Below are 13,002 nucleotides of genomic sequence, written 5' to 3'. Positions count from 1 at the left end.
GAACTGCAGCACAGAATGATACCTGGTGGGGGGGGGGGGGTTAGGGACGGGTGGTTGGGGGGTGGCCACTCATTCGCTTCCAGGCAAATCTTTTTTTATAGAAAAGATGCAATCGACTACCAACCGGGTTCCTACTTACTGCTAAATAAACAGAGGTGTGTGGAGGAAGGAAACTTGTCTAAGGTTGTGTCCCGACCGGGAATCAAACCCGGGTCCTCTGGCTCGCCAGGCGAGAGCTCCACGACAATGGCAGGAAGGAGACGGTTTGCAATTACGTTGTGTTGTGCAGCAAAGTTGTATTTTGACCCAACAAATTTTGACCACAACACTTGAGTCTCGGAGGAGGAGCCTGTGGAGGGGGAGGGGCTTTACTCAGGCCTGGGGGAGGGGTTTGGGAAGGGGGAGGGAACACACGGCAACTTGTGATGTGATTGGAGGAGGTCTGGACATCCCCACTTCTCTATCAATCCCTCAGGACTGTGGTTGAGGAGTTGGTGAGGACAGACATCTCAGTGCTCCTCACACCCAGCACCACAGCTCCCAGCGGCCATGCCTCGCTACACCGTGCACGTGAGGAGCGAGTGGCTGACGGTGCCCTGCAAGGACACGTGTAGCACCGTGTTGTGGTTGGGCCGAGAGGCCTTGAGACGCTACGTGAAGAACAAGCCAGACAATGGCGGGTTGGACTGTGTGGCTGACGTGACGTTCCTGATGAGACGCTGTCATGGACAGGGATTGTTAGATCCCGATGATGCCATTGAGGACGTTCTGGAAGACAATGATTTTGTGGAAGTTGGTAGGTTTGTGCTTAACAGGATTCACAGAATGAACGTTACAACAACTACAAAATGACGTTTATAGAGCGCCATTCACGCCAGGAGGACATCCCAAAGCGCTGGACAGTCAGGTGTCGGGGCCCGAGCATGGGGGAGGGGTGGGGGAGGGGTGGGGGGGGGGGGGAAGGCAGAGAAGTGGGAGGGAGACCAAAGGCACGGTCGAAGAAAAGGGTCTTGAGACCGGCCTTGAAGGAGGCGAGGGAGGAAGCGAGGCCAAGGGACCATGGGATGGAGTTCCAGAGTGTGGGGGCAGAGGCTGAAAGCCCGGCCACCGATGGTAGCGCGGGTCGGGCGGGAGACATGGAGCAGTCAGAGGCCACTGAACGGAGGGAGTGGGCAGGTTGGTAGGGAGGCATTTACTGTTTTTACCCAGGGAGTTGTTCCAGTCTGGAATGCACAGCCTGAAAGGGTGGAAACACATTCAATAACAACTCTCAAAAGGGAATTGGAGAGGAACTTAAAAAGGAATGTGCGGGGCTATGGGGTAACATGGGGCAATGGGACTAGTTGGAGTAAGAGTGGAGGAGTGGGGACTAGTTGGGGTAAGAGTGGGGGGAGTGGGGACTAGTTGGGGTAAGAGTGGGGGAGTGGGGCTAGTTGGGGTAAGAGTGGGGGAGTGGGGCTAGTTGGGGTAAGAGTGGGGGAGTGGGGCTAGTTGATGGCTCTTTCAGAGCGACACAGGCTTGAAGGGCTGAATGGCCTCCTTCTGTGCTGTAAGATTCTATGATCCTATGATTTGACGATATATCACCCACTGCTTTACATTGAGCTCTGATCGCTGATGGATGTTCATTAACTAATCACAGTATTTATTTTTGAATTGAGTTATTGAGGGGGACGTTATGCCTCCAGACTTCATTCCATCTCAGCCGGAGAGAGTCCATCTGTATCCTTTCACAGCTTTATTCCCCGAGTAAAATAATATTTGGAAAGTAAATGGAGATGGAAAATCAATAGCGTGATTGCCTTAACTAATCGATCTCTCAGATACCACAAATATCGGGAGCCGGAGGAGGTAAATAATCCTTGTGTTTGATACACTGACACCTTTCACATCGGGAACATGTCACAAGGTGCTTCTCAGGATTTAATGCAAAGTTTCCTTACTCCACGCGCCTCTGTTTACCAGCACTAATTAGGAACCCGCTTGTTAGTCGATTGGCGGAACACTTTTCCAGGGGTAATAATCCCTTCCCAAAAATAAATGAAAATAATAATAATTATTTGGTCACTCAATCCACGGTTGTGTGTGGGACACTGCTGTGCGCAATTGGCTGCCGCGTTTCACCCACAAAATACACAGTCACTACACTTTACAATATATCCTGTGAAGCGCTTTGAGACATCTCAACGATGTGATAAGGCGCTGTATCAAATGCCAGGATTATTATTGCTCAGTAACTCAACATACAACTGTTTTGGAATATTTCTCTAATTATAATGTGTCGAATGTCAAGTAAGTTGTCTCCGCTCGGCTGGCTCTGGCCTCCTTCTTGTCCCTCGTCCTCTCCGCTTCACCGTCGGTACCTGTGCTTTCAGCCACTACGACCTGAAGCTTTGTAACTCTCTGCCACGAGTCCTCCATCTTGTCCCCTCCTTCCCTGCTTTTAGATCACGACTAAAGACCTTCCGCTTCGACCGTGCTTACAGTCATCTCCTCCCTCCTCCCTCCCTCCCCCCAGCCTGACACTGTTAAGCGCTCCGAGATGCTACCCCCACCCCCATGAAGGACGCTGTGTAAATGCAAGTTGATGTTGTAAAACAATCTGAAGGAAAAACAATCTCTCAGAATATTTATTTAGACGGAAACAATCTCACCACAGAAGACCTGGTTTCTTTGGGAAGAGGACTTTACAAGATCAAGGTTCGAATCTTACTACTGAAGTCAATATGTTTAGAAATTCTTTGTGTAGTGCAATTAAACATTAAACGCGTGGATTCCTGTAGCTCAGTGGTTAGCGCACTCACCTTGCAAAGGGCACGAGAGGACCCGGGTTTAATGCCCGGGCAGGACAAAACCTTACGCAAGTTTCCTTACTCCACGCGCCTCTGCTTACCAGCAGTAAGTAGGAACCAGTTGTTAGTCGATCAGTGAATCGCTTTCCAGAGGTAATAATTCCTCCAAAAAAAATGGTCATTCAATCCACGGCTGTTTGTGGGACGCTGCAGTGTGTAATTGGCTGCTGGGTTTCACCAACAAAATACACAGCCACTTCACTCTACAGTATATCCTGTGAATCGCTTTGAGACGTCTCAAAGACGTGATAAGGCGCTGTATCAAATGCCAGGATTATTATTATTATGTGTTTGAATGACAATGTTATGGAATGTGTCTCTAGTTGACTGAAGAATCAGAGGAGAGGATCAGACAGTCGAGACTGCTTCTGGAAAATATTGTGAAAGAAAATAAAGGTATTTCAAGGGAAAGAAATATCACTGGGAATCTGAATGATATCAGCAACATCTGTGAGATGAATACAATTAAACTAAAGGCCTCTAAAAATAAGTAATAGATGAAGGGTAATAATCCCTTCAAAACAAATAAATAGATAAATAATAAGTAAATATATAAATAATCTGATCACTCAATCCACGACTGTTTGTGGGACACTGCTGTGCAGAATTGGATGCCACGTTTCGCCCCAAATTCACTTTACAGTATATTCTGTGAAGCGCTTTGAGACGTCTTGAAGACATGGTAAGGCGCTGTATCAAATGCAAAGATTATTATTATAAGTAACATTGAAATGTTCATTTTGTTTTCCCTTTCAGTTGTTTATGGAATAACTACTGGCTTTGGTAAATTTGCTCGAACTGTGATCCCACACAATAAGCTCAAGTAAGTCATGTTACTCGTTGGCCTAATAACTTTGGACATTGTTACAGTAGTTTTATCATTTATAATGTCCAGGCTTCTAGGAAGCTTTAACTCGTACCATTTTGGCAACTTTAAGCTTATTTGAATATACAGATTCTTTCTGGAAATTGTCTTTAAATGTGGCTCACACCTATGGTTGTTAGGTCACAGTATCCGTTGATTAACTCATTGCAAAGCAGCATTTAAGTCCGTGATCAGAATTGATCCAAATCAAAACCTTACGCCTTATGGCTTTTTAATGGAAAAGATGAACAATATTTTTTTTAGGAATGTAAACCTTTTAGGAATGTGGAGTCCTGCAGCTCAGTGGTTAGAGCACTCGCCTCTCAAGCGAGAGGACCCGGGTTCGATTCCCAGTTGGGGCGAAACGTGGGGCGAGCTTCCTTACTCCACACGCCTGTTTCCCCAGCAGAGAGTAGGAATACGGTTGTTAGTCGATTGGTGGATCACTTTTCAGGGATTAATAATCCCTTGAAAAAAATTGAGTCACTCAATCTACGACCGTTTGCGGAACACTGGCGTGGGCCATTGGCTGCCACATTTTGTCCACAAAATATACAGTCAATTTACTTTACAGTATATTTTGTCAAACGCTTTGCGACATCTTGATGACATGCAAGGATTATTATTAATATTTTCCTTGTTCCTCAGGGAACTCCAGGAAAACCTTGTGCGTTCCCATTCAGCTGGTAAGGACCTCTTTATTGCCATGTTTTGTGACATGTTAAAATTGTGCTGGATTATTTTGAATTCTGATTCTCTTTCACTGAAACCTTTGCTGCTGCACGTTGCCCAGGTGTTGGGAAGCCCTTGACTCCAGATAGATCTCGGATGCTCCTTGCTTTGAGGATCAATGTTCTCGCTAAGGGATACAGTGGGATTTCTTTGGAAACCCTCCAGCAAATGATCCAGGCTTTTAATGGTGAGAAAAACAATCTCTCTCAGATTTGCTAAAGTGACTTCGCATCTTTTCAGTGTGAAATTGACACCATAGAATGGATAATAAACCCTTCAAAACAAAAATAAATTTTAAAAATTATAATTTGGTCACTCAATCCACAGCTGTTTGTGGGACGCTGCTGTGTGCAATTGGCTGCCGTGTTTCACCCACAAAATATATAGTCACTAAAACTTTACAGTATATTCTGTGAATCGCTTTGAGACGTCTCGAACACGTGATCAGGTGCAATATCAAATACCAGGATTATTATATTCTCTCTTTCTCCTGTAGCTTCCTGTCTCTCATACGTCCCAGAGAAGGGAACAGTTGGGGCCAGTGGAGATCTGGCTCCCCTTTCTCACCTCGCCCTGGGGCTGATGGGTGAAGGCAAAATGTGGTCACCAAAAAGTGGATGGGCAGACGCCAAATATGTGAGTTATTCATTCTGTTCCGTGAAATACTAAGGCTTCAATGGGGGTCAAGAATCATCCCACTCAGCTCCTGGTAACCCTGCAAATCCTACGCCCCGAAACTCGGGAACTCTCTCCCTCTATCCCCACACCTTACCCCCTCCTTCCCGATCTTCAGGTCATGCCTGAAGACCTTCCTCTTCCACCGTGGCTATGGTCACCTCCCCCTCCCCCCGGCTCGGTGTCGTGCTCTGCCACTGTCAAGTGCTCTGGGACGCTCCCTGTGTGAGGGGGCTGTGTAAATGTGAGTTGTTATTGTTGTTGCTGCTGCTGTTGTGAACAGGTTGGATTCAATGGATCCTTTACAACATTTTGCACCAATAACAAAACTTTCTCTTTCAGGTTTTGCAAGCACATGGCCTGAAGCCCATTACACTGAAGCCTAAGGAGGTAATTCAGGGGTTTGATTTTATTGTTTCTTTCACTGATGTGCGATTGTTTCAATCAGCAACACTGTCCTGTGCGGCAGATATGGCACTTGATCTTCAATTTAGAATGGCATGGTTGTACGTTATTGTTCTTTATTTGTTCATCATACAGGGACTGGCTCTCATTAATGGGACACAGATGATCACGTCGCTGGGAGCTGAGGCTGTGGAGAGAGCGACTGCTATAGCCAGACAGGCTGACATTATAGCAGCTCTTACACTGGAGGTTCTGAAAGGCACCACAAGAGCCTTTGACAGTGGTGAGTGATTAGTTAGTGTTATACCCAATGGGCATTCTAGCTCAGTGTCCTGTGGCTTAATGGTTAGAGCCCTCGCCTCGCAAGCGAGAGGACCTGGATTCAATTTCTGGGCAGGGCGAAACGTTGGGCAAGTTTCCTTACTCCACACACCTCTGTTTATTTAGCAATAAGTAGGAACTCAGTTGTTAGTCGATTGGCCGATCGCTTTTTCGGGAGTAATAATCCCTTCAAAAAAATAAAACATTTGATCACTCAATTCACGACTGTTTGTGGGACACTGCTGTGTGCAATTGGCTGCTGTGTTTCACCCACAAAATATACAGTCAGTATATTCAGTATATTCTGTGAAGTGCTTTGAGACGTCTCAAAGACGTGATAAGGTGCTATATCAAATGTAAGGATTATTATCATTATTACAAGTCTTGCTACTTTACGGAATAATAAATTGCTGATATCATAACCGCAAAGGCTTATCTTATCTTATAAGCCTTTGTGGTTATAAGATATATATTATAGAATGTATATGATTATATCACATTTCGGGAAACAAATTCATCACAACATATGTCCTTTAGGTAAATGCGACATAAATCTCTGAGTGCTTATTGCAGCTGGATTTACAGTGTGCTGTTACCCATGTGTTTAGACATTCATGAATTACGTCCTCACCCTGGCCAGGTGGAGGTAGCCTTTCGATTTAGGTCACTGCTGGGTTCTGACCATCATCCCTCTGAAATAGCAGGTAAGCAGTCCCATGGGTTTCAAATAGCGTTGCAATATTCTGAATGTGCTCATAATATTTGTATCAGTCTTCCTTGGAGTTCCATAGCGTAGTGGTTAGAGCCCTCGTCTCACAAGCCAGAGGACCTGGGTTTGATTCCCGGGCAGGGTGAAACCTTAGGCAAGTTTCCTTACCCCACACACCTCTGTTTACTCAGCAGTAAGTAGGAACCCGCTTGTTAGTCGATTGGCCGATCGTTTTTCTGGGGGTAATAATCCCTTCAAAAAAAATAATAATTTGGTCCCTCAATCCACGGCTGTTTGTGTGCAATTGGCTGCCGCGTTTCGCCCACAATATGTTCTTTGAAGCGCTTTGAGATATTGTCTCAACGACGTGATAAGGCGCTTTATCAAATGCAAGAATTATTATTATTATCGTTTTGTACATTTTTCACAGAAAGCCACAGGTTCTGTGATCGTGTCCAGGATGCATATACTCTACGATGTTGCCCTCAGGTAGCCAATATTTCATTGCGATCTGATGGTTGAAATGTTTCGGATGCATTACAGTAAACCTCACATAAGTCATATCAGTTGGAACCAGACATTTATTATGTCTTATGCAAAGTAGGAGTCATTTCAAACTTGTATAGAATATAAACTGTTGAACGTGACTTGGGCAGATGTACGACTTAGTGATTATACGATTGATACAGATCAGAATTGTGCCAGTTTTACTCTGTGACTATTTGCACGATGTAACTTGTAACTGCCCTTCAAATTAAGAAAGCATGTGAAAGCTGTATAGCTCTGTTTAAATTGCCTACAAATACAGTCACTCCCCTCAAAGGAAAATCCTGTAAATTGCATTGAGATGTCTCGATGACATGAAATATTACTATATGAAATGCAAGGATTATTATTATATTATTATTATAACTTGAGTACTTTTGTTTCAGGTACATGGGGTGGTGAATGACACTATTGCTTTTGTGAAAAACATCATTCAGACTGAAATTAACAGTGCTACAGATAACCCTGTATCCTTTGTGAATTTAAACAACCGATAATATGCAACGGCATAATATGTTCTAAGTTATAAATAATAATAATGTGATAATTATTAATATTATCAATGATAAATTGTAATTAATTAGAATAATGAGGTGATAAGTTGTAAATAATAATATAAGTTAGTAAGTTATAAGTGATAAAGCTCTATATCTAATGCAAGGCTTGTTATTATTATTGCTAATATATATACCCACAAATATATACAGTCAATTCACTTTACAGTATTTTCTGTGAAGTGCTTTGGGACGCCTCGAAGATGTGATACGGCGCTGTATCAAATACAAGGATTATTATTATTACTGTAATACAGCCTCCATTCTCACTCTATCGTATTTCATCATTAGCAATTAAAGATGAATTGGAAAAACATACCATAGCAGTAAATTATGGTTTGCCCCCTAGCCCTTGATACCCTGACCTAACAAACATCTCTCCACCTCAGTCTTGATAATGTGAATGGATCCACAGCCATGATCCACAGTCTTTTGGCGGAAAGAGAGAGTTCCAGATTTCCACTGGCCTTTGGATAAAAAACTGCCCCTGATTTCACTCCTAAATGGCATCGCTGTATTGTTACGATGATGCCCCCATTGCATTGACTTTGTCAATCTACTACTGAAATTCTACTTAAAATAAGTCGGATTTCAGCAGTACATAGACAGAGTCTTCCCAGCAGTTACTTTTAAACCTTAATTTATTTACTAAAGATGGTGTTTGCAGAAAGAGGAGAGACCATTTCTGGGGGAAACTTTCACGGAGAATATCCCGCAAAAGTAAGTGGCCATTTTAATGATTGTTTTTGTAACCTGTTCATTGACCTGAGTCTCACATATAATATCCACAGTGTTGTGTTGTCTGGAAGCTGAGTGTTTAGAGCACTTGCCTCACAAGTGACTGTTTGTGGGACGCTGCTGTGTGCAATTGGCTGCCAAGTTTCGCCCCACAAAATATACAGTCAATTCACTTCGCAGTATATTCTGTGAAGCACTTTGAGACGTCTCATAGATGTGATATGGCATTGTATCAAATGCAAAGATTATTATTATGATGATGTTGATTCTGTTTGTGTTAGGCCCTCGACTACCTGGCTATTGGTGTTCATGAACTGGCCGCGATCAGTGAGAGGAGAATCGAGAGGCTGTGTAACCCTTCTCTCAGTGAATTGCCAGCCTTCCTGGTCAATGAAGGAGGGTTGAACTCTGGTTTTATGATTGCTCATTGTTCAGCAGCTGCTTTAGGTAAGTTAGCATTCCCTTCAAAAATAATAATAATTTAGTCACTCAATCCACAACTGTGTGTGGGACGCTGCTGTGCGCAATTGGCTGCTCACAAAACACACAGTCACTACACATTATAGTGTATTCTGTGAAGTGCTTTGAGACGTCTTGAAGACGTGATAAGGTGCTATATCAAATGCCAGGATTATTATTATTATTACTTCTCCCTTGTTTGGCATCAAATCCCACCACAGTTCAGTGCTCAGATACGCTACGAAAGGTGCTCTATATTTATATACAGTAAATGTAAAATACAGAAAATACAGTAAAAGTTGTTGTTTGTTACATTTGACCTTTTCAGAAAGCCTAAGGCACTGAGCACAGCCTTATTTTTATTTCCTGCAGTGTCTGAGAACAAGGTTCTGTGCCACCCGTCATCAGTTGACTCCCTGTCCACCAGTGCAGCCACTGAGGATCATGTCTCTATGGGGGGCTGGGCTGCCAGGAAAGCCTTGAGGGTCATAGAGCACGTGGAGCAAGGTAACCCTGACTGAAACCACAGAGACTGAGGATCACTTTAATGCTGCATCGTGAACGCCTGTGGTTTGTGATTAGAGCACTCACTGAGTGAGCGAGAGGACCTGGGTTCAATTCCCAGACAGGGCGAAACCTTAAGCAAGTTTCCTTACTCCACACACACGCCTCTGTTTACCAGCAGTAAGTAGGAACCCAGTTGTTAGTCGATTGGCAGATCACGTTTTATTTAATTTGTAGTATTTGGTAATAATCCCTTAAAATAATAATAATAATAATAATTTGGTCACTCAGTCACGGCTGTTTGTGGGACGCTGCTGTGCGCAATTGGCTGCCGCGTTCGCCCACAAAAATATACAGTCAATTCACTTTACAGTGTGTTCTGTGAAGCGCTTTGGGATGTCCTCCCGACGTGAAAAGCGCTATATCAAATGCTAAAGATTATTATTATTATCTACAATCTGTAAATGTTGGCTGATTAGCAAGTTATATGCTATTCCTCTCTTGTCGTTTCAGTGCTTAGCATTGAGCTCCTCGCAGCCTGCCAAGGGATAGAATTTCTCCGTCCTCTCAAGACAACAACTCCACTGGAGAAGGTCTATGATCTTGTGCGTACGGTGGTCAGGTTTGTTGAATCACACTATCTATTTTCGGGTAATATTTGAGAAAAGGTTGTGCAAAGTGTTGACAAATGAGGCCAGAGACCAAACACATGGACATACATAGGTCCAGTCAACAATGTTAATGTTTGTTCTACTGTCTCCCTTCTCCTAGACCTTGGATTAAAGATCGTTTCATGGCGCCCGACATTGAAGTTGTCCACAGGATGCTGGTGGAACAGAAGGCAAGTTGATGGGCAAAAGTCCTGAAATTCCAGCTTGTCATAGTCAGTCCTAGAAGAGGAATGCAAAATTTGTGGAGTCCTGTAGGGTATTGGGTAGAGCACTCGCCTTGCAACCGAGAGGACCCGGGATCGATTCCCGGGCAGGTCAGGGTAAAACCTTAGGCAAGTTTCCTTACTCCACACAAAGCCTGTTTACCAGCAGTCAGTAGGAACTCGCATATTAGTCAATTGGCAGATCACTTTTTGGGCATTAATAATCCCTAAAAAAAAGTCAGTCAATCCACGACTGTTTGTGGGACACTGCTGTATGCAATTAGCTGCTGCGTTTCACCCACAAAATACACAGTCAATTCAACAACGACAAATTACATTTGTTTAGCGCCTTTTCCAAATTTGCTTTACAATGTATCAACAAAGTGATAAGACGTCATGTTAAATGCAACCATTATTATTATAAAACCATTTTGTCTTAACATTTAAGATTATGAAAAATTGTGGAAAATACTTGTGAAAAATTGTCTTGATTGGAAGTTTGTTTTACAAACTGCAGAAGTCCAGCTTCCACAATAACACTGAATTTAAGTGCTTTCCATAATTCTGTATTGTGCAGTTTTCAATTTAAGATCAAACAGTCTTACCGGCTAAGACTGGCTGGAATTTGGGGCTAAATTTATTTGACATTAGATAAATGTGTTTGACTGTACAGTTAAACATTGATTTGAGGAACAAATATTTAAAGTGAAAATCAAACGACACACATTCTTAGTGTTTGGAGTATTTGGGTTACTGGGAAAAGACCTTAGTTAAGAAATGTCTTCCTTTCCTAGAAAATTGGGTATGTTATTTTATGAAAATCACGCTCAGAATCTGCTTCAAAAATCATCCCTATCTTGTTGTTTGCAGTTCTGCAATGATCCTGAATAGACAAGCTCATGTTCTGTAGGGTCACAAACCCCATTCTATACTCTTTTATTTGGCTTGTCAGCCTGGCTCAGTGGTAGCTCTCTCACCTCAAAGTCAGGAAGTTGTGGGTTCAAGCCCCAAGTTGGACCTTAAACTCACACAGTCTAAGCTGACACTGCAATGCAATGCTTGGTGGGGGTTGCATTGTCTGAGATACTTGTCCTTCAGTTTGGATATTAATTTGAGGTCCTGTCTGCCTGTTCAGGTGGATGTTAAAGATCCCATGGCACTATTTGAAAAGAGAAGGGAGTTTCTCTCTCGTGGTGTCCTGACCAACAATCCCCCAAATAGAATTGGTTATGGGTTTCATGGCTGTTCATGGGACACTGCTGTGCATCATTGCGCTGAGTGATGCGCACAGTCACTCTACCTTCACTGTAAGTCCTGTGAAACTCTTTGGGATATCCTCCTGAAGTTTCTATTGGGTCAGCCGCATGTTTGGCACATGTAGAAACCCATCACCATACTTCAGAGTGAAAGGCGCAAGGATTATTTTTGTTCCCTATTAAAAATGATTATGATTAACAATGTTTTTTTTGCTTTTGATCTGATTGCTTCTCTTCTCACAGGTCTGGCAAGTGGCACATCCTTACATAGAGAAGTACAGAACAGCCAACGTACCAGAAACGAGATCGGTTTCCCCCACTGCCTTTTCACTGGACTCTCTAGAGCCTTCATGCAAGCGAGCTCGTAAAGAATAAGCTTTGTGCTTGACAGAGTTACATATCTAAGTGTACCATAGCAGAAAGCTATCTCTTATGTAGCGTACCATCATCTTATAACAGTGTACAACTCAATCTGTGAATGTAGAGTTTATAAGTGGGTTTCAGTGATACTTGAATTATTTGATAAATTGTGGAGATTTCATCTTGGATATATGCCATTTTACTGGGTGTCTGGAAATTTATTGCAATGGACCTTAGTTTGTAAATGGGACACTTTGGTGTGTGAGAGAGAGAGAAAGAGAGCGAAAGATCACAAGACTGGTTTGGATGAAAAAGGTAATCAGAAGATGTTTAGGCCAGAATATACAATGAGTTTGGATTACAATGTAGTGAGGGTGTAGGAATGACACATGCCAACAGTATAGGTAAAGGGAGACAACATAAAATATAAGAACTTGCTAGATGAAAGACCAAGGTCCATCCAGTTCACCTTCCACCATCCTGGCAGTCGCTTGGCATGTCATGTCCCAAACTCTCTATTGTATCCCCAGATATTATTTCCTAATAGAAATCTATCTCATTTGTTCATGAAAGAATCAACGCTTTCTGCTTCCACCGTCTCCCTAGAGAGATTGTTCCATGTGTTTAATACTCGCTCACTGAGGTGATATGAGATCTGGGAAAGCAAAGTAATGAGGTCAAGATGGAATCCTATTTAAATAGACAGCTATTTCTTGTGATTGCAGCATTACACCTTGCACTCTCCCTTGCCTCCTTCAAGACCCTTCTTAGGACCTTCCTCTTCAACTGCGCCTTCAGCCACCCTCCTCTCCCCGCCCTCCACGCCCCCAGCTTGGGTTCAAATCCCTGACTGTCCAGCACCTTGGGACGTCCTCCTGATGTAAAGGGCACCGTTTAAATGTCATTTGTTGTTGTTATATTGCTGAAATTATCAATTAATGTGTGATATAAGAAATGAAATGCTTTGGTGTTAAACAAAAATAATAAGGATGGGGGAAGGTAAGCATGATACGTGGAGTGTTATTTGGTCATTGACTGTTAAAGCCATGAGGCTACAGTGAAATTGATTGTGAATAAACTAGAGGTTGTTTATTGATTCAGAGTGAAGGGCCCTTATTTGTAAGCGAGGGGGACGGTGATATTTATAAGTCA

The 13,002-nt window shown here is 43.0% G+C and overlaps 1 protein-coding gene across 1 annotated transcript; it reads left to right on the top strand.

The window, feature by feature from the left end:
- Positions 1 to 485: 485 nt before the first annotated feature.
- Positions 486 to 12,336, top strand: LOC121851598 (histidine ammonia-lyase-like). The gene is made up of 20 exons (XM_042345605.1): positions 486 to 796; positions 1,662 to 1,722; positions 1,824 to 1,851; positions 2,626 to 2,700; positions 3,176 to 3,248; positions 3,609 to 3,675; positions 4,366 to 4,403; positions 4,511 to 4,636; positions 4,946 to 5,085; positions 5,467 to 5,514; positions 5,665 to 5,812; positions 6,459 to 6,554; positions 6,990 to 7,048; positions 7,492 to 7,572; positions 8,314 to 8,379; positions 8,679 to 8,844; positions 9,229 to 9,363; positions 9,874 to 9,982; positions 10,132 to 10,201; positions 11,734 to 12,336. The coding sequence occupies exons 1-20, from the start codon at positions 550 to 552 to the stop codon at positions 11,863 to 11,865; spliced, it is 1,965 nt and encodes a 654-aa protein (XP_042201539.1). The 5' UTR covers positions 486 to 549; the 3' UTR covers positions 11,866 to 12,336.
- The last annotated feature ends 666 nt before the right edge of the window (positions 12,337 to 13,002 follow it).

The sequence above is a fragment of the Callorhinchus milii genome, unplaced genomic scaffold (genome assembly GCF_018977255.1).
Source record: "Callorhinchus milii isolate IMCB2004 unplaced genomic scaffold, IMCB_Cmil_1.0 Scaffold67, whole genome shotgun sequence".
NCBI lineage: Eukaryota > Metazoa > Chordata > Chondrichthyes > Chimaeriformes > Callorhinchidae > Callorhinchus > Callorhinchus milii.
This window is presented reverse-complemented; position numbering and strand designations above follow the sequence as displayed.